The sequence below is a fragment of the Hyperolius riggenbachi genome, chromosome 9 (genome assembly GCF_040937935.1).
Source record: "Hyperolius riggenbachi isolate aHypRig1 chromosome 9, aHypRig1.pri, whole genome shotgun sequence".
NCBI lineage: Eukaryota > Metazoa > Chordata > Amphibia > Anura > Hyperoliidae > Hyperolius > Hyperolius riggenbachi.
This window is the reverse complement of record NC_090654.1, coordinates 109,190,106-109,211,881: the sequence shown is the minus strand read 5'-3', so window position 1 is coordinate 109,211,881 and position 21,776 is coordinate 109,190,106. Positions and strand designations below refer to the sequence as shown.

The following is a 21,776-nucleotide window of genomic DNA, read 5'->3' as shown; positions in this document are numbered from 1 at the left end:
TATCCTAGAGGGTGGTGGTGGAACACAGTCTCCTAAGGTGACAGTCATATCTTAAATCTACTTACACACTTAAAGCGGAATATAACCCTGCATTTCAACTTTGCTCTAAAACATTATTTACAGCATATTATATGCAACCAGCATTTTTTTTTACTAGACCAGCATTGGAAGGGTTACACACAGAGCTTTAAAGTTCCGTGGAGAGAAATGCTCAGCCGAAGTTTAGATAGATACATTTAAGTCAACAGAATGTAACAAGTGAGGAATGTTACACACTCTTTGGCTGTCCTCCAGCTCCTGCACAGTCAGAGAGAGTGAGTCACATTCTACACTTGTTACATTTAAGTAAACAGAATGTATCTATCTAAACTTGGCTGCGGGGAGCAGTTCTCTCCAGGAACTTTAAAGCTCTGTGTGTAACCCTTCCAATGCTGGTCTAGTAAAAAAAAAATGCTGGTTGCATATAATATGCTGTAAATAAGGTTTCAGAGCAAAGTTGAAATGCAGGATTATATTCCGCTTTAAGGAGACTCCGTAACAAAAATTGCATCCCGTTTTTTATCATCCTACAAGCTCCAAAAGCTATTCTAATGTGTTCTGGCTTACTGCAGCACTTTATACTATCACTGTCTCTGTAATAAATCAACTTATCTCTCTCTTGTCAGACTTGTCAGCCTGTGTCTGGAAGGCTGCCAAGTTCTTCAGTGTTGTGGTTCTGTGATGCACGCCCCCCTCCAGGCCCCTCTCTGCACACTGCCTGTGTGTTATTTAGATTAGTGCAGCTTCTCTCTGCTCTATTATCTTTTACAAGCTGGATAAATCCTCCTCTGAGCTGGCTGGGCTTTCACATACTGAGGAATTACATACAGGCAGAGATGTCTGCACTCTGCAGGAAGAAACAGCCTGACACTTCAGTGGAAGATAGCTGCAGGGGGAAAGAAACACACAAATGATCTCTTGAGATTCAAAAGGAAGGCTGTATACAGCCTGCTTGTGTATGAATGTATTTTCTATGTGTGGACATACTGTACATCAACCTACTTCCTGTTTTGGTGGCCATTTTGTTTGTTTATAAACAAACTTATTAAAACTGTTTTTAACCACTTTTAATGCGGCGAGGAGCGGCGAAATTGTGACAGAGGGTAATAGGAGATGTCCCCTAACGCACTGGTAGGTTTACTTTTGTGCGATTTTAACAATACAGATTCTCTTTAAAGGAGTTCTGTAGTGAGAGGTAAATGGAGGCTGCCATATTTATTTCCTTTTAAGCAATACCAGTTGCCTGGCTATCCTGCAGATCCTCTGCCTCTAATACTTTTAGCCCTAGACCCTGAACAAGCATGCATCATATCAGGTGTTTGACATTTCTGTCAGATCTGACAAGATTAGCTGCATGCTGGTTTCTGGTGTGATTCACACTACTGCAGGAAAATAGATCAGCAGGCTGCCAGGCAACTGGTATTGCTCAAAAGGAAATCAATATGGCAGCCTCCATATACCTCTCACTACAGTTCTCCTTTAAGAGATGTTTCATCCAAAACAATATTTTATGCTGGTTTCCAGTGACATTTCTCCAGCAAATCGACGCAGACCTGTCATGTCAGTTAATGTGGCAACCACTGGTAGAAGCCTTGAAAGTTGGAAGAGATCAAGCAAGCATGAGGATCTTTCTCCTTCCACAACTCTGTAACCATTGAGGAACTGTAAACAGAGGTATTTCTGAGCATCTTTGACAGAAATTGAGGATGTCTATGTGCTGCTAGTACAAATAAATCCATAGCAGTGGACACATTTAAAAAAAAAGGTCATAATGGCTATCCTTCTACCCTGTAGTTGAGAGAAGGTGGGAAGCTGTAAACCTTTTTAAAGTGTCACTGTTATGCTAGCAATCATTATTTTATAGGCGATATGCAGACATTTGGTGTTTGAGGTGGGTGTGTTACACTTCGTACACACATATAAAGACTGTGGTCAACAGGATTTGGGACTGAATCCCTCAGGCGACAGTTTGAGGCCAAGTACTGGTTAGAAGCATTACTAGGCTAATAACGTTTCTGTTGCTATAGAATGAGGAGGAGGGATGGCACACAACAGAGTGGTTTCTGGTGGGTGGGGTGAGAAGGAGAACAATAAACTTGGGGACTGCCAGTTGTCATTTAAAGAGAATCCAAGGTGGGTTTTATGAATGCTATTAGGACACAGAGGCTGGTCCTGCATACTATCACCAGCCTCTATGTCTGTACTGTGCCCCCCAGGCTCCCCCTGCGCTCTGCTGTTCCCCATAAAAAAACCCGACATGCTTGCAACATGCAGCTTGTCTCTAGCAGGCTGTTTAGCTTTGTGCTGCCTATCACCGCCTCCTCTATATTGTGGCTCGCCCCCTGCTTCCCTTTCCTCCCCGCCTCCCTAACCTGATTGGGGGAAGGGATGCAGGCGGGGAATGGCGCTATAGAGGAGGCGGGGGAGCAGCGGTGACAGGCAGCATTAAGGTAAACAGCCTGCTAGCGACAAGGTGCATGTTGCTAGCATGTCATCTTTTTTTCTGGGGGACACAGTACAGACACAGAGGCTGGTGGTACTATGCAGAACTAGCCTCTGTGCCCTAATAGCATTCTTAAAACCCACCTTGGGTTCTCTTTAAGATCTGGCATGCTGGATCCTTAGGTGATGTGGCGGGGCTCCCATACACATGCTAGAGTATTGAAGTGTTCCTTAACAGTAGCTTCAGCCGAGTTTAATCGAGTGTGTGTACTTAGCTTTAGTGTAATTAGAGAATATATAAATTTCAGGCTGCATGCAATCAGTATTAATGTTTCTAGTACACTAACTTCCAATCCTATGCCACGTTATCTCATAGAGGCTACATTTTCAGTGATCCAAGATATGAGCATGTGTTTCAATCATGCACATAATAGATCATAAAGGTTTGGTGTATGACTTAAGGAAAAATGTGGTATCCTAGTTTTAGAGTATCTGATGTTTTTCCTCCATGTTTCATACTAAAGCTGTGGAAGTACCACGACCAGAAAGTGAGGGATCTTGTCCTCAATATAGACAGTTTCTTGGATCAAGCAACCTTATAGTGTAAGGGTGCAGTGCTATACGTATTAATGAATCAACAGGGAGGTACCTGCGATGTAATATGAAGGTACATCAGAAAAATAGATCAGGCATGAAGTTCTCCATGTTAAGCGAAACAGGGAGAACTCAGTGCCTGATCTTTTTTCTGTTGTTCTTCCAACTGTTTCCTGAAGTTCAGTTTCACAGCAGAATTCCACTTTTGTTACAAAATGCTCACAAATCTAAATATCAATTCTGCACATCTTTGGTTATTTACAACAATCTTTTCATTTCAATTTGCAAGCAGCTAAGAACATTAAACTTAAATTGCACTTACCGTATATGCTGGCGTATAAGACGACTGGGTGTATAAGACAACCCCCAAATTTTACAATTAAAATATTGAGTTTGGGATATACTCACCGTATAAGACTACCCCTCTTCCAATGCACACCAAATAAAAAAAAAAATCATATACTGGTGCTATGTATGAACAGATACTAGTGCTGTACTGTATGTGGTACCCAGTATATAACAGTATTGGATTGGTCAACTCTCCCTCTCCCTAAGTGGATTGGTCAGCTCTCCCTGTCTCCCTGTTTATCACAGTGGTATGGAAGAATAGATCGCGCTGTGCCATAGAACACGCCTCTTTCACCCTTTTTGCCCGCCCCTGTATGCTATTTACCTCCTTCTCTGCCTCTCAGATCTCACACATGTGCACCTGCACCACTTCACTACAGTCCTCAGCAGCGAGATCTGAGAGTCAATCAATCAATTACACCCGGCGTGTAAGACGACCCCTGACTTTTCAGATGATTTTCAAGGATTACAAAGTAGTCTTATACGCCAGAATATACTGTATATGCAATCAACAGTTTTTGTGTTTGGAGTTAAAACCATCCATACACTGCCACCTTGCTGGATAAGTAATTAGATGCCACCTCCACTCATTTTTCACATGTGGACTAATCCAATGATTGGTTACAAATGCTGACACTCCTTTCATCAACAAAAGTGTAAACTTCCTGTAATTGTAAGGGCTGCTTCAGATGGCACCTGGACCAACCGCTCGGCGTCTTGGCCAAGTGCTTTTCTGCTAGCGAGCAGAAAAGCATTTGGCAACCTTTCACATTTGGCAACGTTTTTGGCCCTTTCACACTGGGGCAGTGCTGTATTTTTACCACACCATAGGGCAATAAAAGTCTATGGGGTAGTTCATACTACCCATGGTGCAGTGCACTGCCCCGGAAGTGCCCTAACACGAGCGCATACCTATGTTGTCGTGCGGCTCCTGCGGCAGACCAAAAGTCATGTATGGCGACGTGCGTGTCGTAAAACAACTCGCCGCAGTATTTTGCATCGAGCAGGCGCGGAAGGGTATTTAAGTAATACGCTTCTGTGCACATCATATCATCACATGGCCAAAAGGAAGTGAGTGTCAATTCCTGCTTGGCCAGCTGCCAGACAGGATTGCTGGGCACTAATGCAGGAATCCCCAAAGGCCTATTTATGGTGGTGTGGTCCCCCGGACTGCACCACTACCGCCAATCCGCAGTCTGAAACCGGCCTAAAGGAAATGCGTTTTGTTTTGATCCCTGTAGGGGGCCACAGAAGCACCATGGTTAGCTGATCATGGATACTACATGTATCATCCAGAAAGAAACAAAAAAATGTGAAATGATGGGATCAAGTGCAGCGTTAATGCGAATGACAGCAAACAATTGTGCTGGCGGCTGTCAATTCACTTGAATGAACAGTAGTTGAACAACAAGTGCTGCAGCCATCATGAAGACGTCCATGTGAACCAGCCCTAAGATGGCTTCAAATGTACATAAGAAATGTGAATCCTAATTCTCTTACATGAAAAGATTTTCTTCATTTAAAAATGAGCATCACCTTGCTTGGGTTTCTATCTTGAAATCCATATTGTAAGTTATCCCACCTGGCTTACTGCAGAATGATTTGTGTTTACAAACTCTGTCACTCCTGGATCATACCATTGTTAGGTGGACTTGACATTCTACAAAACACTGTAGACATTGCTTTGTTTTTCTGCTAAAGAGGGCATGCATTTGCATTGGCAAGTTGCTAGAATATATATATATATTCTAAGAACCGTTAGACAATGATGCGTTCTATAAAATCTAGTGCATTCCTTCATGTAATGTATGTAATAATACATACATGTAAACATAAGCAATAGAAAGACATACTTAGAACCATATGTTTTAACACAGACAGACACTGTGGTGTATCTTACAAATGACTAGACATGCAAAGTTACAAAGTTATAACTAGCGTACTCACACAAATAAACGCAGAAACACAACAACAAAAAATGAACAAAAATATGGAAGAAAGGCCCAAGATGGAGTGAATGTTTACATGTGTGATATGACTACCAGATTTAACATACAGAATTTGGCTACTAATTTCCATATACTTAACAGCAAAGTAGGCTATGAGAGCAGGTGAATGAATCTCATCTCTCATATGACACAGACCAATGACATTCATAATACTATTAAAAGACAAGTGACTTTGTGCTCTTAGTTACTAGAAGACTTGACTTTCAGCAAATAACCAGCATATAAAATACTAAGAACAAGCATATAACTGCAACTCACCTTCGATAACAATCATATTTGTACTGGTAATAAACATTTCCCTAAAATTTTAGCAATCCCTGTTGTAAGATCTAAGGGTAGGAGGATAACAGTTAAAATATGCTAAAAGTGACCCTGCAGTGAGAGTAATATGGAGGCTGCCATATCTATTTCAGTTTGAAAATGCCAGTTCCCTGGCTGCCATATTTTTTCTTGCCTCAGTAGATTCTGAACGACAGACCTGAAACAAGCATGTGGTTAGCGTGGTCAAACCTTAGTAAGAACATCTGATCTGCATAATCCTTCTGGGTCAGTGGCTTGAAGTATTAAAAGCAGATGATCAGGAGAGCCAGTCGATTGACATTGTTTGAAAGGAAATAACTATGGCAGCCTCCATCCTCTTCTCACTATAAAGTCACTTTAAATACAGGCAACAGAGGCAAAGTCATTTTGGCTAATATGCAGCATTGTATGACATGGCAAGAGCTTGTAAAGATAAAAATACGGACAACCAAGAGTGCAGAGATGGGCAGAGATTTTTGCCTTGAAGATTGACTGATGATGGTGTATTATCATGAATACTGTGAAAATCTGGTCACTAAGACACAATGAAAATGCGCAGCTTACAAAACTGTAAAGTCATCATATGAAAAGAATAGGAGAGCATTAGCGCCCGGACCGATGGCACAATATACACACTACAACAATCAGTATGGAAGAGTGAAAGAGTTGAAGCAGAGCAAACCACTGAATCTATGAAACGTAAAGTCAAAAATACAACCTGAGAAAAGGAGGGGGCAGCAATCCAAATGTCCTGGAAGAAAAATGTGTAATTTGTTTCATCAACCTGTTTCTCAACAAGAAATAAAGTCATGTCATATCTGAACAGCGCTGCTATGACTCATACACAGCATCCTGGCATTGCAATAGAGAACATCACTGATCTTTCACAGACTACACAGCAGTTATGATGAAGATGAAAATAAAAGCAATGGATTCTACTAAACACAAACACTATAAATATGTGTAACAAAAAAAGATGGTGCTATGACATGTGATAGAAAAGTAATTAAAAATGACTCCCTGTGTACTTTTAAGAGATATTGGGCTCAATCCAATTCCCTTTTTCTCCTAGGAGATCATTTTCATCTTCTGTTTAAACATTTTTTTCAGCATTCTACAATTCAAAAAGTACCAAAAGGTAGGTGAAAAAGTACTGTAAAATTATTCGGAGTATTTTCTTGCTTGCTGGTGGCTTAAAGTAAAAGTAAAGGCACTAATCACTAAACAAGTCAGATACTTATCTTTGGAAAGGAAAGGCTCTGTATCCTATAGAGCTTTTCCTGCCCTCTCTTGTTCCCCTTATTTCGGCGCCGTCACCCCCGTTTAAATTTGCTGCTTTAGGAGGCTTTGGAAGCACTTGTATCCCCGAGTGCCTCCGAAGACGAGTGGCTCCATGCTGCGCATGTTTGAGTGTGGGCGCAAGTGGGCTCACGCATGCGCAGTAGGGCACCAACCATCTTTGAAAGCACTTGGAGATATGAGTGCTTCCAGAGCCTCCCAAGGGCTTATGGACATATATTCGACCAATTAGTCAAAAACACACAATGGGTGTGACAGCGGTGGAATGAGGGGCGCAAAAGAAAACAGGGAAGGCTCTATAGGATCCAGAGCCTTCCCTGTTCATAGCTAAGTATCTGACTTCTTTCACTTCACTTTTACTTTAACCACTTGCCGACCGCACGCTTAAAAAACATCACCTAGGAGAAATCTTAGGAAAAACGTTAGTTGGATCGAGCCCATTTAGTAATAAACTAGGAGTTATGCACTTTCATGTAAAACTTACCTTTCATATGCTGTCCATCTGGCAAGAACTACTTTGCAAAACGACTACAACTCAGTCGGTGAGAATGCAGATGTATTCTTTGAATGGGTCTTGCTAGTCTATCCTGTCTCATCACTCTAGGCAGTCTAAGTAAATCTTTATAAGAAGTATAAACTTATTGCCAGTTCTGTAGCATGGGAGCTATCACACTAAATCAAACACTGGACAACCGTCTGATCCTCCTTTCACTAGCCTGTGAATCACTAAGCTTACTGTACAGAAGTCATGAATTTATCCCCAATATTGCTGTGACTATCTGAACAAGGATTTAGAAGGTAGAGCTGAAATTGATTGTTATCAAAGTTTTGACTATCTGAATGATCCCAGACTATTGATGAGTATGACTAGTTCAAATGAATAATACATAATAGAGGTAAGTTTAATACTTACCGCACAAATTCACGTCGAATATGGAGTTTAAAGAGTAAACATTGGCACTTTGAGGACGTGTTTCGTGGGCCTGGTTCTTTTCCTCACTACATGTACCTATTAAGGTGCATCTCACAGTGATATGAGCATCTCTTACACGCTATGCAGGGCTGTAATGTGCTTTAAGTCTCAATAAAACCCCATGCAAGTTTGTAGAGCAGAGCAGTCTGTAATAATAACTTCCTCCCTAGACCGTCTTCAGGCACAAAGAAATATTATTTAGTATTTATATAGTGCCAGCATCTTCTTCAGCACTTTTGCATAATATACTTAGTCTTGTTACTAAATGTCCCTCAGCGGGGCATTACCACGGCAATGTGTTTTTAGTAGTCTAGGGCTAATTTACAGTGGGTGCCAATTACCTTATTTCTATGTTTTTGAGATTAGGAAGGAAACTAGAGGTCCCAGTGGAAACCCATGCAGATGTGAAGAGACCATACAAACTCCACACAGATAGAGCCCTGAGTAAAGATTCAAACTGGGGACCCAGCTACAAGGTAAGAGTGCTATCCACCATTTCACGCAGGCACTGTCTAAATATCGATTACCGTATAGCAAGTTTTAACCTGCTCACCTTGAGTTCCAACTTCAGATTTGCTAGACTGCATACATGTTCCCTGTCACTTAGTAGGCAGTGAGTAGTTTAGAAATTACTGGTTGGTGTGTAACCAACTATTAGCAGAAAACACCAGTTTTATAATAACATAAGAACTGGTTGACACCTAGTGGGCAAATGCCTATTTTCACCAGAAAGGAAACTAAACATTAGGGGGCCGATTAAAAAAGGGTTGATTCGTTGATTGACATTAAAACTGCTGCTCTATCTAAAGAAAGAACAGCATGTATCTGGAGATCCGCTGATCAAAGCATTTCTATCTGTCACAAAAGCAGAAATTATTTCCATTTTTATAAGGGTTTTGTCTGCCTCCTCTTTTGATAAAACCACCTAATAATGTTTGCTGTAGGCTTTTTATAAATCACCCATTTGCTGTAGTTCACCACTTTAAAAGGCTGCCTGGCGCCCTTCGCTTCAAAGCTAGGGCCTAAATTACTTTTATGACCTGTGAGCTCTGCACCTCCAGCCAGGTGGAGAACAATGACTAACATAAAAATCACTCTGGGTAATCTATTACAGTATTCAAATGACTGGAGAAGCAGATCAGCACTTATGGTAATTATGGTAGGTGATTAAAGCGGACCTGAACCTCTCTGCTCTAAAAAATAAGCAACAGCATAATAACCTGTGCAGAAAAAACATTCCTGTTACAGCTTACCAAATTCCTGCAATAAATCTGCAGTGTGTCTACTTCCTGGTTTCATGGAAGCAGAGAAAGGGTTAACATCCTGTGTTTCCATATTAGCTGTGTCTGGCGAGACTGACAAATGTATGTGCTGACAAAGCTGAGAGCTTAAACTACACTTGTGATTACTTACAGATGAGGGGGAATTAGACTGTCTCTCCTCTTTAAAAACACACAGTGCATTTCTCTCTGGTTTCCTTAAAGTGATCCTTAAGTCTATAAAAAAATGAGATTTACTCACCTGGGGCTTCCCTCAGCCCCCTGCAGCTGATCGGTGCCCTCGCAGGCCACAATAGCAGCATAGGGGGCGATATTATGGCTGGGAACGCAAAGAATCACTCGCGTTCCCATGCCTGTCGGCCGGTGACGGCCGAACTGGAAGTGTCCGCCGGCGTGTCCTGGAGCATCGGAGCGGGGCTGCGAGGGCACCGATCGGCTGCAGGGGGCTGAGGGAAGCCCCAGGTGAGTAAATCTCATTATTTTGATAGACTTAAGAATCACTTTAAAGGAACACTATCACTTAAAACAACTTTTTTTTTTTTAATACTCTATATTACGGTACGCATTACCACTAGTGCTAGGGGCATTTTATGTATTCATTCAGTTCTCTTTCCCTTTCTCCCTGCTTAAAAATCATCCTTTATTTCTCACACAGCTCACAAATATACTTTACTGTGTCACAGCATGCAGGAGACATGAGGAGGAGGAGGCTGATCTGCAAAGGTAACATGTAGCTAGATGTGCTGCAACATTGATGTAATGTAAGCAGGGAGAGGTGTATACACTATTCCTGACTGACTGGCTTGCTCGTGACTTTTCACTCCAGGCTGCATCTGCTTTGTAGGCTGCTATGTGGTGCTGTGATGGAAGGGAGAGTTGCTATTTACAAAGGCATGATTAGGATCTTTATCAGTCAGAGAAGCTAAGATAATAAACACACATTGCTGGAATCTTTAACCCCTTACCACCATCTGAATAGGATTCTTTCAGCAAGAGTATTAAACTATACACTGAGGAGTCTATAGCACCCCCCCCCCACCCCCACCATGCAGGAACATGGTCTAGCCCGCTAAGAGCCAGACATGTTTGTATCTAAAACTGACAGGTGATTTTACAGCAGAGAGGCAGAAGAAAGGAAATTGCTCCTAGTACTTGTGGTAATGTGTGCCCAAACATACAGCATAAAAAATAAATAATAAAAAGTTGATTTAATCAATAGTATTCCTTTAAGTCCTGTGCAAGAGTTCAGGTCCAGTTTAAAGCACTTATTGCTGCGACAGCTTATCACATTGTCCCTTTAAAATATGGAGATCTTAAAAGTGCAATCTGTTTATTTTAATTTTTTTTAGAAAACAAAAAAGAGGGAATCTGTTATCAGATCCTCATTAAATTACTAAGCACTAGTGGACTCAATAGACTTGCAACAGTGTATTTCTGTACTCTGCAGCTTTTCCACTGCTCCAAATATCAGAACTTAAAAATAACAGCAGTGAAAAAGCACTACTCCAAAGATCTTAAACTACAATGGCCTAGAGTTAACACCATGGTGATGAGGCATGTAGTATTCAGGAAACATTTTACCTCAGGCAAACCTAAAGTTAACTCTTCTGTCTTTAAGTTAACTCTTCAATCCTTAAAGGGAACCTGTACTGAGTAAAATTATTTAAAATAAACACAAGAGGTAACTTCAAATGAACATTACATAATTACCTTGCAATCAGTTCCTCTCAGAAGCTCACCATTTTCTTCTGACAATGATTCCTTCCAGTTCTGACAACATTTTGTCAGAACTGAAATATATCAGTTGCTGTCAGTTACAGCCGAGAGGAGAACTGATGTGTCCTTGTTTCCCTATGGCTCAAGTGGAGGATGTTACAGTTTAAGGCCTGGTGCACACCAAAACCCGCTAGCAGATTCGCAAAATGCTAGCAGATTTTGAAACGCTTTTTCGTATTTTTCTGTAGCGTGTCACCTAGCATTTTGCGGTTTTGGGAAGCGTTTTTGGTGTAGTAGATTTCATATATTGTTACAGTAAAGCTGTTACTGAACAGCTTCTGTAACAAAAACGCCTGCAAAACCGCTCTGAACTGCCGTTTTTCAGAGCGGTTTGCGTTTTTTCTATACTTTACATTGGAGGCAGAAACGCCTCCACAATCCAAAAAATGCCTCACCCCGGGAGTATGCGTTTCAGCAAAACACCTCCCGCTCTGGTGTGAACCACCCCATTGAGATACATTGACCAAGCGTATCTGCAGCCGCAAGCGGCTGCAAAAACGCCAAAAATCCCGCTCGGTGTGCACCAGCCCTAACTGTGTGCTAACCAGAAAGCTGTTATGGTGTAATGGCCATTTTCAAAATGGAGGATGGATAATTCCATTGATCACAGTGGACCAACAGGACGCAGGAGGGGAAAAAGAGATTGATGAGTAGACTTCACAGGAGGCAAGTATGACCTGTGTATGGTTATTTTGACTTTTAATTTTCAGTTCAGGTTTTCTTTAAAATAACTCCATAATTCTAAAGTTAAAGACAGGCTGTTAATTAACTGCGTGTGAAAATAACTACAAAGGAGGTAACTTAAGTAATGAAGAGATAAGATAACGCTCTCACTGTGTGGTGGCAAGTGCTCTAATAGTTCTGTTATAACAGTAATGCAATATGTGGAGCTTTGTTTTTCAGTTTTGCTGATGACATGAAGAGGAGCGCTGTCACAACATTGTCTATAGTGTATGCATGGATTTGTGGTAGCGAATACTCGCAAACAAAACTAAGGACTATAACTTTTTTACAGGCAGGCGAGGTTTGTGTAATACAAAATAAAACAAGGAGCAACTGTAGACAAAAAGCATATGCAAAATGCATATTAAATACGCAAAGAATGGACATAGGGGAAAACCATAAAAATAGGGGCATTAAAATAAGGACATGTAATACTACATTTTTAAATTTTTATTTTAATTTAACAAATTGTGCATAACTTATTTATGACCCTAGTTCGGTCTTCATTATTGAACATAATTTAATTTAAAATTAATGCATCCGATCGGTTTTTGGTATATTTAACATAGACTGTAAAGGATTTAACATATCGAGGTATAGACTTTATTATTATTAGTAGTGTCCCTTTTCCATTTATGTCTCTACCTCCCCCAAAAGCTTAAAGAGACACTGAAGCGAAAAAAAAAATGATATAGTGAATTGGTTGTGTACTATGAATAATTACTAGAAGATTAGCAGCAAAGAAAATATTCTCATATTTTTATTTTCAGGTATATAGTGTTTTCTTTCTAACATTGCATCATTCTATAATATGTGCAGATTACACAACATTCAGCATTCAAAATGAGTCTTTCAGAGCAGTCTGTGCACTAATGACCTCTCCTCTAGCAGAGAAAAAGAAAACAGTTGAGATAATAAAAGTCAGATAACAGCCCTCTCCACCACTAAACTTAGTCAGAGAGTTAATGGCTTGTTTGCATAGAGATAACAACTGGAGTTTCTTAACTCTTCCTGTACTGGAAACAATTAGACTGATGTATCTGATCTTAATGTTTTATTTCTTAGCTGCACTACACATACAAATCATAATATCATAATTTTTTTTTCGCTTCAGTGTCTCTTTAATAAACAATTATTATCCCTCCAAGGCCCCCCCAAAATATTAATAAACAGTTATTAGCCCTTAATCACAATCATGAGCAATACCAATAAAAAAATGGCGCTATGCGAGAATAATTACTAATACACATGCGCCTGATCGTAAATTAGCACGAAAGAACTGTGTATGTTATGATGGCTGCGGTCTCCCCCCTCACCGCCTTCGTCTGACCATCGCTAGCCACCAAGTTTATTTAAGCTATTTGGCTGGCTTGAGAATGCATGGTTTTTATATTTGGATCCTTTGAGGCTGATATAAAGTATTAATTTGAAAATGGTGATCGGTGAGATTGAAAGGATTTGAATAAATATGGTAATTAGAGCAGTGAACAGTGTATGGGTAATATAGTGTCTTGCTACTGTACATAAGTTCTTATTGCAGTGTATGTAGGATATAATGTTTTGCTACTGTACATAGTGCCCCATAGCAGTTTTAGGTAATGGTATATAAAGGCATGGACATAACTCTTATTAAGCGCGAAGGGATATAATTTTCAGTATTGTGAATTTTTAATGCAAATAGATGCATAGACAAGATTGATGGCTATGTATTGTAACTCAGATGTGAAAGGTTCTCCATTTTTTGATTGGTTACGTTAGGAGAGTGTGATGAACAAATATTAAGCAAGTGGAAATCAAAATTATGCACCTATGGGTTATGTATTTGTGCATTTTGTAATTATGCATTTTGGTTTTTTTTATGTTCTTGTAAATGCTATTTTATGTTGCACCATGTTCTTATTTTGATGTCCCTATTTTTATGGTTTTTACCTATGTCCATTATTTGCATATTTTATATGCATTTTGCATATGTTTTTGTCTACAGTTGCTCCTTGCTTTATATTGCCTGAGGAAGCGGGCTTTGGACCCGTGAAACGCGTTGCAAAGATTGTTGGAGAAAGAATAAATTGTTTATGATTATTATCACTGTGCCCTTATTGGGGAGGCAAGACATCCTATACCCCCCATTTTAGAAGTTTTTAAGAATTGTATTCTTTTTATTTTTCTACCTACGGAGAGCAACATCTTAGCCGGAGTTGGGGCAGGCCTATCCCCGCAAGCGCTACTAGTGGTTGCCTACATCTGGCAACCCATATTTGTGAGTATAATCTTATAGTCTTAAATTAAAGGGAACCTTAACTGACATCTATAAAAAACAACTTTTGTATTCCATGTAGCAAGTACAGCAGACACCACATTGGCCTCAATTCACTAAGATCATGCTGGAGATAATAAGGCAAGAGAAAACTTACCTCCACACGTGAGAGAGTTATCTTACCTCTTCATTCCTTAAGTTACCTCTCCTGTAGTTAATTTACCTCCTCTGTAGTTAATTTACCTCCTCTGTAGTTATTTTCACATGCAGCTAATTAACAGCCTGTCTTTAACTCTGGAGTTATTTTAAGGATTGGAGAGTTAATTTAAAGACAGAAAAGTTAACTTTAGGCTTGCCTGAGGTAAAATGTTTCCTGAATACTACATGCCTTATCACCATGGTAACAACTCTAGAAGAGTTATTAAAGACAGGAGATAAGTTTAGTGAATTGAGGCCATAGTCTGCTGTTTTCAATTGTCCCTCTGAGCCCTGTAGTGTGCCCCGTTTCAGTTTCTGCCGACTGAGTCGCAATCAGCCCGACCCAGAACTTGTTTGCTCCATCCAACATCTCCCTCGCGTGGTTCTAGTGCCTCTCTCTATTTAGCGCCTGCGCAGTATAACAACTTGTGCGCTGGTGCATTGTTTTCCTTAGCGTGCGTATGAATCTGCTTGATTCACGCTTGTCACGCTTTTTAGCATCCCATATGGTCGCGCGAGAGCATTCCCCTCACGATCACTGATGACGGAAATAAAGCCGGCCTCTGCAAACTTTGTGCGGAAGCTCTGGCACTATGACCGCTCGAGTAGCTCTGTCTGCGTGTTGGAACACTGCAGCAGAATCTGACAGTGCAGAAGTGATTAGTCTTAAGACGACATCCTAGGCTGCACGCTGCCCCGGAAGTAATCACTCCCGTTCGCCGCCATATTAGTGACGTCACGAAATGAAACTATGCCACCAACGGTGAACGGGGTTGAGCAGAGCGGCGAAAATGATTGCATTAAATACACTGAACTGTGAATAGACTGGGAAACCTTTTGTTTCAATATGCACTGCACAGTTATGGTTCCCTTCAACGACTACTAAATAACAATAATACACTATTGGGGCTCTCGATTTCTTCTTCTTTTTCTTCACTTCCTTAAAGTGGACCTGAACTCTTGCACAGCACAAAATGAAGAGTCTTTATTCCACATATACTGTAGATGCTGAAGAATTCACTTCTCTGTTTTCCCTGTTTCAAAGATTAGATCAAAGTGTCTAATTAGCTCTTATCAGCAACTGTAAATAGACTGCAGCAGAACTCTGCCTAGGCAGCTCTGACTGGCATATGGTAAACACTGAGACGTAAGGTCCGTACACACGCCGGACTTTAGGCAACGACGGGTCCGTCGTTGCCTCCCGCTGGGTGGGCGTGCCAGCGACAGTCCGGCGTGTGTACGCTCTGTCGTCAGACTGATACGGCTGTTTCTGAGCGATCCGCCGGGCGGATCGCTCAGAAACAGCCGTGTCAGTCTGACGACAGAGCGTACACACGCCTGACTGTCGCTGGCACGCCCACCCAGCGGGAGGCAACGACGGACCCGTCGTTGCCTAAAGTTCGGCGTGTGAACGCTGCTTTAAAGAGACACTGAAGCAAAAAAAATTATGATATCATGAATTGGTTGTGTAGTAGGGGTAATTACTAGAACATTGGTAGCAAAAAAAAAATATTCTCATCTTTTTATTTCCAGTAATACAGCTTTTTTTTTTTTTTAATAACATTGCATCATTCTCTAATATTTGCCTTTTAACATTACTCAGCATTCTAAATGTTTTTACGGAACAGGCAGTGAACTTTTGACCGGTCCTAAACAGTTCTCTGCAAAAAAACCCAAAAAAACAGCACAATACAGTTAAGATAACCTAATCAGAAGTCAGAGCTCTCTGCGACTTTCAAAGTCTTAAGGGGCCCATACACTTACCGATTTTCCCGCCGATACACAGTCGATTCGATCACTGTGATCGAATCGGCTGTGAAATCGTCGCACAAACGCTGACCGAACGATCGATTTCCGTTGTTCCTGTCCGTGCGGAAGATGTCGCTCGATAGCTGGCGGGTCGGGAGTGCGTCAATAGCGGCGTTCGAATGCCCAATCGATTTCCGATGTTCCTGTCTGTGCGGAAGATTTAGCTCACTCGCCGGTGGGTCGGGAGTGCGTCGATAGCAGCGTTCGAATGCCTGACGACCGACGCAATACAGCGGCAATACAACATCTGTTCCGCCGGCGCAAGTCCCCTGGTCACCACTGCTCCGTCTCCGTGCTGGGCTCAGAGTCCGGCAGGCTTCACTTCTTCCTGTCCCGGCAGGAAGTTTAAACAGTGGAGCGCCCTCTACTGTTTAAACTTCCCCCGGCAGCAAGTAAGTCATGCTGAAATCGGTTCACAATCTGTTTGCAGTAAAGGCAGCCATACGATCCCTCTCTGATCAGATTCGAACAGAGAGGGATCTATCTATTGGTCGATCTGATGGCAAATCGACCAGTGTATGGCCACCTTTAGAGCTCAATGGCTATTTGCATAGATAACAACTGGAGTTTCTTAACAATAACAACAATAACAACGTCAGAGGTGCCTGGCTCTTCTACTGACCACATTTGCTATTGCTCTGTTATTGCCTGATGAAGCGGGATCAAACCTGCGAAATGCGTTGCATATTTGGAGTTCATAAATAAAATATATTGACTGTCTTTACTACAGTCGTTTTGTGTCTACTTGGAGGAGGTAAGTCCACCACTACCGCCTCTATTTACCAAGAATTTGGTTTTTGAGCTCATTTAGCTTCCTTTTATCCTTTTGGCGCCTCTGTTCTCCAGCATAGTACTACACAACCAATTCATTACATCATATATTTTTTTCGCTTCAGTGTCTCTTTAAACCTTTCAGTGCTCCACCCTGCAAAAGTGAAACCTAGTAAAACTGTTTTTTTTAAGATTTTCATAAATTGTAATGAAGATTTTTTTTTTATAAAGGTTATCATGCTGTGACTAGTCTTTTAGAGCACAGAAGTTTTTATTTAATTCAGAGTTTAGTTCCACTATAAGTCCCCTATTTTTACTTTCATTTTAAGGGTTAAAAATTGAGGGCCAAAGTTCCAACCAGATATATTATTACACTAACATTGCTCTTGTTTATTCAGCTTCCACACAGAGATATAATGATCTTTTCATTGCTGCCCTGCTATCTTAAGTGTTTGCACAACCACCTAAAGGTTTTATGGTCTCAAATAGTTTTCAGGAGCGCGGATGTTACAGTCCAACTGCGTTGACTGCACAGATGAAGCATTATTATTATTATTATTTAGTATTTATATAGCGCCGACATATTACGCAGCGCTGTACAGTGTATGTATATATATATTGTCTTGTCACTAACTGTCCCTCAAAGGAGCTCACAATCTAATCCCTACCATTGCCATATGTCTATATTTTGTAGTGCAAGTCTAGGGCCAATTTTTAGGGGGCAGCCAATTAACTTATCCGTATGTTTTTGGAATATGGGAGGAAACCGGAGTGCCCGGAGGAAACCCACGCAGACACGGAGAGAACATACAAACTCTTTGCAGATAGTGCCCTGGCTGGGATTCGAACCAGGGACCCAGCGCTGCAAGGCGAGAGCGCTAACCACTAAGCCACCGTGCTGCCCAGCATTGATTTACTAACCCCTGAAATGGAAAAAAACATACTCATACGTTTATCTCCTCATGCATAATGTCACTTCAGCAGGTTTCCAATTTAAGATATCAACAAATTACTTATGCATACAATTAAAATATTTCTGGACCCCAAATCCAGTTTTACTGCTCATGGGTAAGATTCATTCATCACTCTCACACAATCTATGGTTGTTAGAATTAGCTACAGGGTGGTTCCCTAATAACTTGCCTACTGTTGAGAATGCTTAACACATTTAAAAGTTTACTATTCAAAGCAGTCCGGGCACTGTCCTCAATTGCAAATCCTTTATTAATCCAGTCTTTTAAAAAACAGCACACACGGTGTACAGAATGCCGCTGCTAGAGTGAGACAGGTGGTGGAGGTGGGTGTGAAGGTGGTGATGGATTGGCACATAGATATTAGACTCATCTAAGGATCTTATGGCGGAAGGCGTTTCTGGGGACGTTTATACAATCATCTTCCCAGGCCCTGAAGAACAAACATGCGTAGGTACATGTCACAGAGGTCCACATGGCTGTTCCTGAGGTCTGGTGGTACCACCTTCCATCAAACAGGAACATATTGTGCATCAGCACGAACTTCAAGCATCTGCACAGGAAGTTTACATACTCCGAGCCCTTGCAAGTTCTACCCAGAAACATTTGTGTCACTGCAACCCCTGCTGTATAGTATATTCCGCTGAACAGGTTTCCACATTAATAGTGGAGAGCCTGCACCTGGGCTTGCAAAGGAAACCCTCCACAATCCTTAATGCATTCAGGGTGTCCGCGAAATAGGCAGGTACCCCTGGAGTTGTGGGTGGATCAGATTATCTAAAAATCGTAACAATCTCTACTTTAATGACCCACACCCAGAGACTATGGGTCTCCCTGGGGGCTGTCCATGGATTTGTGCAGCTTAGGAAGGTGGTACCACTCAGGATATCGGGAGAAGGTCAAGTGCCAACCTATGTGACATGTACCCTCCCTCAACCAAATGTTTTCAAAGTGAGTGGATGGTTGACTGGTATCTGGGGTTGAGGTTGGCACCCTGCTGTTCCAAAATATCAGGGTTGCCCAACTGTCTGAGGGCATCCGTGACATAATACTCCACTGACAAACTCACAAAGTTTCCCCCCCTTATCTGCCTGCTTGATCATCAAGTTGATGAGCTGACTCATCAATCTGATTGCTGCCCTCTCCTAATGGTAATTTATATAGAACGGCTTTCATTTCTATCATGACCTAGTAGAGAAACGGTTCTTCAGGTGAACTGAGGGGAATGAGTATTTGATCTGGTAGACTTGCAAGCCCTGAAAGTTACCAAATCTCCAGTCTCAAGGGTAATTCCTCCAGTTGGGTTTCCATGTCATCCAGGTCCATGTGGCGATGCCTCACTACCGCGCAGCAAATGAAAGGATCGTCCATTGTTAAGTAACGCATGCTCACGAGGTATCATTGAGTTGCGCTTATTTACTAGCGCACATAAGAAGAGGTAATTTGCGCTGGATTACTAGTAATTATTCAAGCCCCATGTCCTTTAGGTTCCTGCAAAGTTCTAAGTGTGCAGTCTCCCACTTCTCTATGAACTTTTTATCACCCTGGTATTCAGATCGTTCCTTATAGGACCTGAAACTGTGTGCTATGATACCCTCCTCCTTGCACTCGTTAGGGGGCATTGCAGCCCAGAACAGTTTAGTCCCCTTCTCCCAAAGTCTCCTCAGTCTCAACCCCAGCACCATTGTTGCCACCTCCTTATTGTCAGAGTTCTCACTGTGGTCTAAAAAGTTTTTAAGTCAGCATGTCCATCCAAGACATTCTGGCTGATCAGTGGGAAGTCAAGTGTATGATCACTATCTCCTAAATAACCTGAGACACATCTGCCATGTCCTCTCCATTGTCTATAGAAATTGCCAGTGCTCAGAGTAATAATAATTTCAATATTTGTATAGCACTTTTCTCCTGTCGGTATCAAACTGCTTGCGAGGCAGCGTTAGGCAGTATCTCATTACCAGGGATGGGCTCACGAGTCCATAAGGACTTGAATTCGTAATTAAAATAAGCCTTAATTGCTGCATCTGTGCGGCTGGATGATAATGGGTTATTTACCCATAATTCCGCCGTCCTGCCTGCTCTTCAAACAGCTTGCACGCGTCCTATTGGACGCGTTGCAAGCCTCACTACACGCACTTCCTCCTTCAAGCCGGAAGAAGGAAGTGCGTGTAGTGAGACTTGCAATGCCTCCAGTAGGACGCATGCAAGCTGCTTGGAGCGCAGACTGGATGGCGAAATTATGAGTAAATAACCTCTAATCCTCCAGCCGCACAGATGCAGCAATTAAGGCTCATTTTAAAATATGAATTCGAGTCCTTACGGACTTGTGGTTACTCGTGAGCCCATTCCTACTCTTTATTGAATTGGTGCTGGCTTACTGATTAGGAATAGCTGAGATTTACACCCAGGTCTCCTTGTTAGAGGCTGACATAGGAGACCATTACGCTATTCATCCACTGCTCTGTAAGCACGTAAGAAAATGTGCAAACCAGTTTGGAAAAATAGAAAGTCTAGCTCGGCACCCGGCGGGGCTGCAGAAGGCAGTTAAAACATGTTGTGTTGCATTTTAATGTTGTAGAAGTAATGATCAAATTATAGGTCTACGCATGGACTACCTCCCTTTTACAGCAGACGCGAAATAGCTGTTGTGCCAATCCATCACCACCTTCACCCCCCCTTTCCGCTACCCGTCTCACTCCAGCAGTGCACAGTGTGTGCTGTTTTTTAAAAGACTGGATTAATAAAGGATTTGCAACTGAAGACAGCCCCCAGACTGCTTCTCATTTAATTACATTCCTGTGTCCTGATTCTATGATTACAACCAAGAGCATGTCCATCTGAAGTTGCGATAGCAGTGAAGACTGGTGAGTATGTCTATGCTTCTCAACATACAGAGGTAGAAATCCCTTCTACAGCCCTGCAGGGTGCCAAGCTAAACATTCTACGTTTCCGTACATTTTCTTTTTTAACCTCCCTGGCGTTATGATTATTTCTGGACTTAGGGTCTAAAAGCCGTGCAATTTTTCCACAAGCTTTTAGACTCTAAAAACAAGAAAAAAAAACAGAGAGATCTGCAGCAGACCCTGCAAATAACTCACTCAGGCATGGTATTAGCACCACTCTGAGCTGCGGATTTCCGTCCGGAGCCTGACTTGGGATTACCACTAAGGAGGTGAAATCATATCACAGGAAAGCGTATTTTGTAGGTAGGAGATGCTGGTGTGTGTGTGTGTGTGTGTATATATATATATATATATATATATATGTATATATACATATATATATATATATATATATATATATCAAACAATAGTTCATAAATCTGGTGCTTCTTGGAACATTTAGTCACTTTTCAGCATAGTCTTAAAAGTGGCAAATTGGGGGGCCTGTGTGTGGAAAACTTGAAAAATATATATTAACAACTTTTCCACATGTCACACTACCAAAATCAAAGAACTAACACAACCTGAAGGTTGTGTAAATCATTGGGCTGTTTTAGAAGTTAAATTAAAAACAAGAAAAAAATCTGCATCTTGGGAAAGCTGCATTTAAGTAAGAATGTGGGCACATGAAAGTAAAGTGTTACTTACACTAGAAGTAAAGAAAACAGCCCAGCATGTATCAAAGTTAGTGAAAAAAAAATAATGATTATATATAGTGCCAGCCTGAACGATGCCAGCCACCGGTCATTTACTTCCAAGCTCACTGTGTGATGGGTGCAGTGCACTTAAACACAGAGCACAAGGAATTGGGTTAAAGCGGACCCAAACCAAACTTTTTTTAATTCAAAATATTTAGTTGCACCACTCTGACACATACAAAGATAAACTCCTTCAAGCCTATGAGCATTTCAGTGCATACTTTTCACCCTTCTCTTTTCATTACTAGGGTTATACAGGTGGCAGCCATTAGCAATTCCTCCTTCGCTGGAGACCATCTACTAAACCAGTTTGCCGGATTCTGTCCCGGCAATATGAAAGGAAGTGAGGGGTT

The 21,776-nt window shown here is 41.4% G+C and overlaps 1 protein-coding gene across 26 annotated transcripts in view; it reads right to left on the bottom strand.

The window, feature by feature from the left end:
• GPHN (gephyrin) overlaps positions 1 to 21,776 on the bottom strand; it is a 468,752-nt gene that overhangs the window by 97,366 nt on the left and 349,610 nt on the right. For 14 of the 26 annotated variants that reach the window (XM_068253294.1, XM_068253293.1, XM_068253298.1 and 11 more), the window contains one exon: positions 6,451 to 6,483. The exons of the other annotated variants lie outside the window; for them this stretch is intronic. In XM_068253294.1, the coding sequence (XP_068109395.1) occupies positions 6,451 to 6,483 (33 nt within the window). The remainder of the gene's footprint in view (positions 1 to 6,450; positions 6,484 to 21,776) is intronic. 26 annotated transcript variants of the gene reach the window in all.